Genomic DNA, 2,246 nt, shown 5'->3' on the forward strand with positions numbered 1-2,246 from the left:
TTCGTCCAATGGCTGACACGATACCTGAAGCATCGACGTTGAAGTTGTATTTCGATAACCGTGATGCTTCTTTAGGCTAAACATGTTTATCGAAGCCATTCTTACTCATAAGCCCTCGGGAATTTTGACCTCGATCATTTCGAAAAGGATTACGTCCCGGTCCGTTGTTTCTACGATCTGTGGTATATGATTGGTACCGATCTCTGTTCGATCAGGGCTCTCTATCGCTGTCTCTTTGAATCCTGCCTTCGGATCTATTTGGGTAAATGGAACCAGATGGGGCTCCCAACTGATCATCCTCGACTCTGATCTTTGATTGATATCGATTATCCATATCGGCCCAGGTCACCGCTGGATATTCAATCAAATTCTGCTTTAGTTGATGTGATGATACCGAACCCCGCTCATTCAAACCCTGAGTAAAGGCTTGGAAAGCCCAATCATTGGTAATCGGGGGTAGGTCCATGCGTTCTATATGAAATCGAGATACAAATTCCCTTAGAATTTCATTGTCCTTTTGTCTCACTTTGAAGAGATCTGGCTTCCTAGTCGCAACCTTTATTGCTCCGGCATGTGCCTTTACAAACGAATCAACAAGCATGGCAAAAGAATCGATGGAATTGGGCGGCAAATTGTGGTACCATATTATTGCCCCTTTCGATAAAGTTTCTCCAAATTTTTTCAACAGCACAGATTCAATTTCATCGTCTTCTAAGTCATTCCTTTTATTGTGCATGTATAAGAAGTGACCTACTCATTAGGATTAGTGGTTTCATTGTACTTGGGAATTTCTGGCATGTGAAATTTCTTCGGAATGAGCTTCGGAGCCGCACTTGGTGGGAAAGGCTTATGTATGAACTTTTTCAAATTTAAACCCTCCAGAATCGGGGGTGCCCCCGGTAATTGATCAACCCGTGAGTTGTACGTTTCTATATTTTTATCTTTAGCCTCAATTTCTTTTCTCCTAATTCAATCCATTTGGTGAGCTCCTCGAGCATCTTCATGATGGCGGGGTCGCTTCCCGATCCATTATCATTCAATCTCTCTTATACAGGTTCGACCCTATGAACAACTTCCTGTGATGTATCGAGTTCGATTCTGTTTGGTGCTCGATTCCGATTTTGGAGTTGCGCTATCACAGCCTGTCGAGTTTGTAACATGTCAAATATCATTTGAAGGCTAATCCCGCCTTTTTCACCACTCTGTGCATTCTGATCGGCTGCCTGGGCGTCTCTGTGGACGCTATTTTCAGGGTTGGTGCCAAAATCTCCACGAATGGCGACTCAAGAACTGATATCGACTTGATCTAGGGCATGTGGTACATACAGATTGATTGGAGGTACTCTGTTACCCGGGGCGACCATGTGCTCATTCTCGCCATGAAGACCAAGGCTGATATCTCTATGAGTGGGTACTGCTTGAGAGTTTGACATGTTGATTCCTGAAACCAAAAACACTTACGAGAACAAACGTAAAAATAGTGTATGCTATGAAGGTTAATATTAAGCAATCACTATTATGCTTAGCCCCATGGTGGGCGCCAAACTTTTACCCGGCTTTGGTACGTAATAAAGCTCTCGAGCTTGTATGCCCTCGAACAAATTAATGCTGGAATAGTAAAAGACACAATAAGCTAATGAACAAGAATGTAAGCTGAAAATATTATATTGCTTTGATATTAGTGAATGTAAGGTGGTTACAAATGATTAGGGTCCTCGTTATATAGAAGAGGAGTCCTAGTTATAGCACAATTCTTATTACGGAAGTAAATCCCATGATTAGCCTAAACAATCGTGTGAGGCCCCGGAAAATTTTGCCAAGTAATTTAAGATTTCGTAGTGCCAAGGTAGGCTAATTATTTTATTTTGTGTGCAAATGAGGATTCATGATATAATGGATACCAATTGGATATGTTAATAAGCGTATAAGTCATATTATAAGTGAATTGAGGTCTAAAGAGAGGCCTAAGTCTAAGCCAAGTTGGAAAATTTCATAATAGACTAAAGTTGTAAATGAGTGCGCACAAGACCTCACTTTGGACAATCATATCTCCAGTTATATAAGGAGTTGTGTGATGCAAAATCTATCAAATTAAAGCCCTTTGAGTCTAGTTTCCAACTCATCAAACCGTTTGTCATGTGGAGGTGTATACAGAAAGTTAGGACCATTTTACTGGGCATGTGTCATTAGCGCGGCCGCGCATATTGCGAAGTATTCTGCCTCGTTTGCGCGGCCTTAGTGCGGCC

General features: G+C 41.7%; 1 protein-coding gene across 1 annotated transcript; it reads right to left on the reverse strand.

Moving 5' to 3' along the window:
- Positions 1 to 211: 211 nt before the first annotated feature.
- LOC138889773 (uncharacterized) lies at positions 212 to 736 on the reverse strand. Its single transcript, XM_070173108.1, has one exon. It carries the CDS (start codon positions 734 to 736, stop codon positions 212 to 214), a length of 525 nt encoding a protein of 174 aa, XP_070029209.1.
- Between the last annotated feature and the right edge of the window lie 1,510 nt (positions 737 to 2,246).

This window comes from Nicotiana sylvestris, chromosome 4, assembly GCF_000393655.2.
Source record: "Nicotiana sylvestris chromosome 4, ASM39365v2, whole genome shotgun sequence".
Classification (NCBI taxonomy): Eukaryota; Viridiplantae; Streptophyta; class Magnoliopsida; order Solanales; family Solanaceae; genus Nicotiana; species Nicotiana sylvestris.

Bases quoted from the DNA above. Each gene is read 5' to 3' on its own strand.
- LOC138889773 (XM_070173108.1), bottom strand. From the start codon at position 736: ATGCACAATAAAAGGAATGACTTAGAAGACGATGAAATTGAATCTGTG.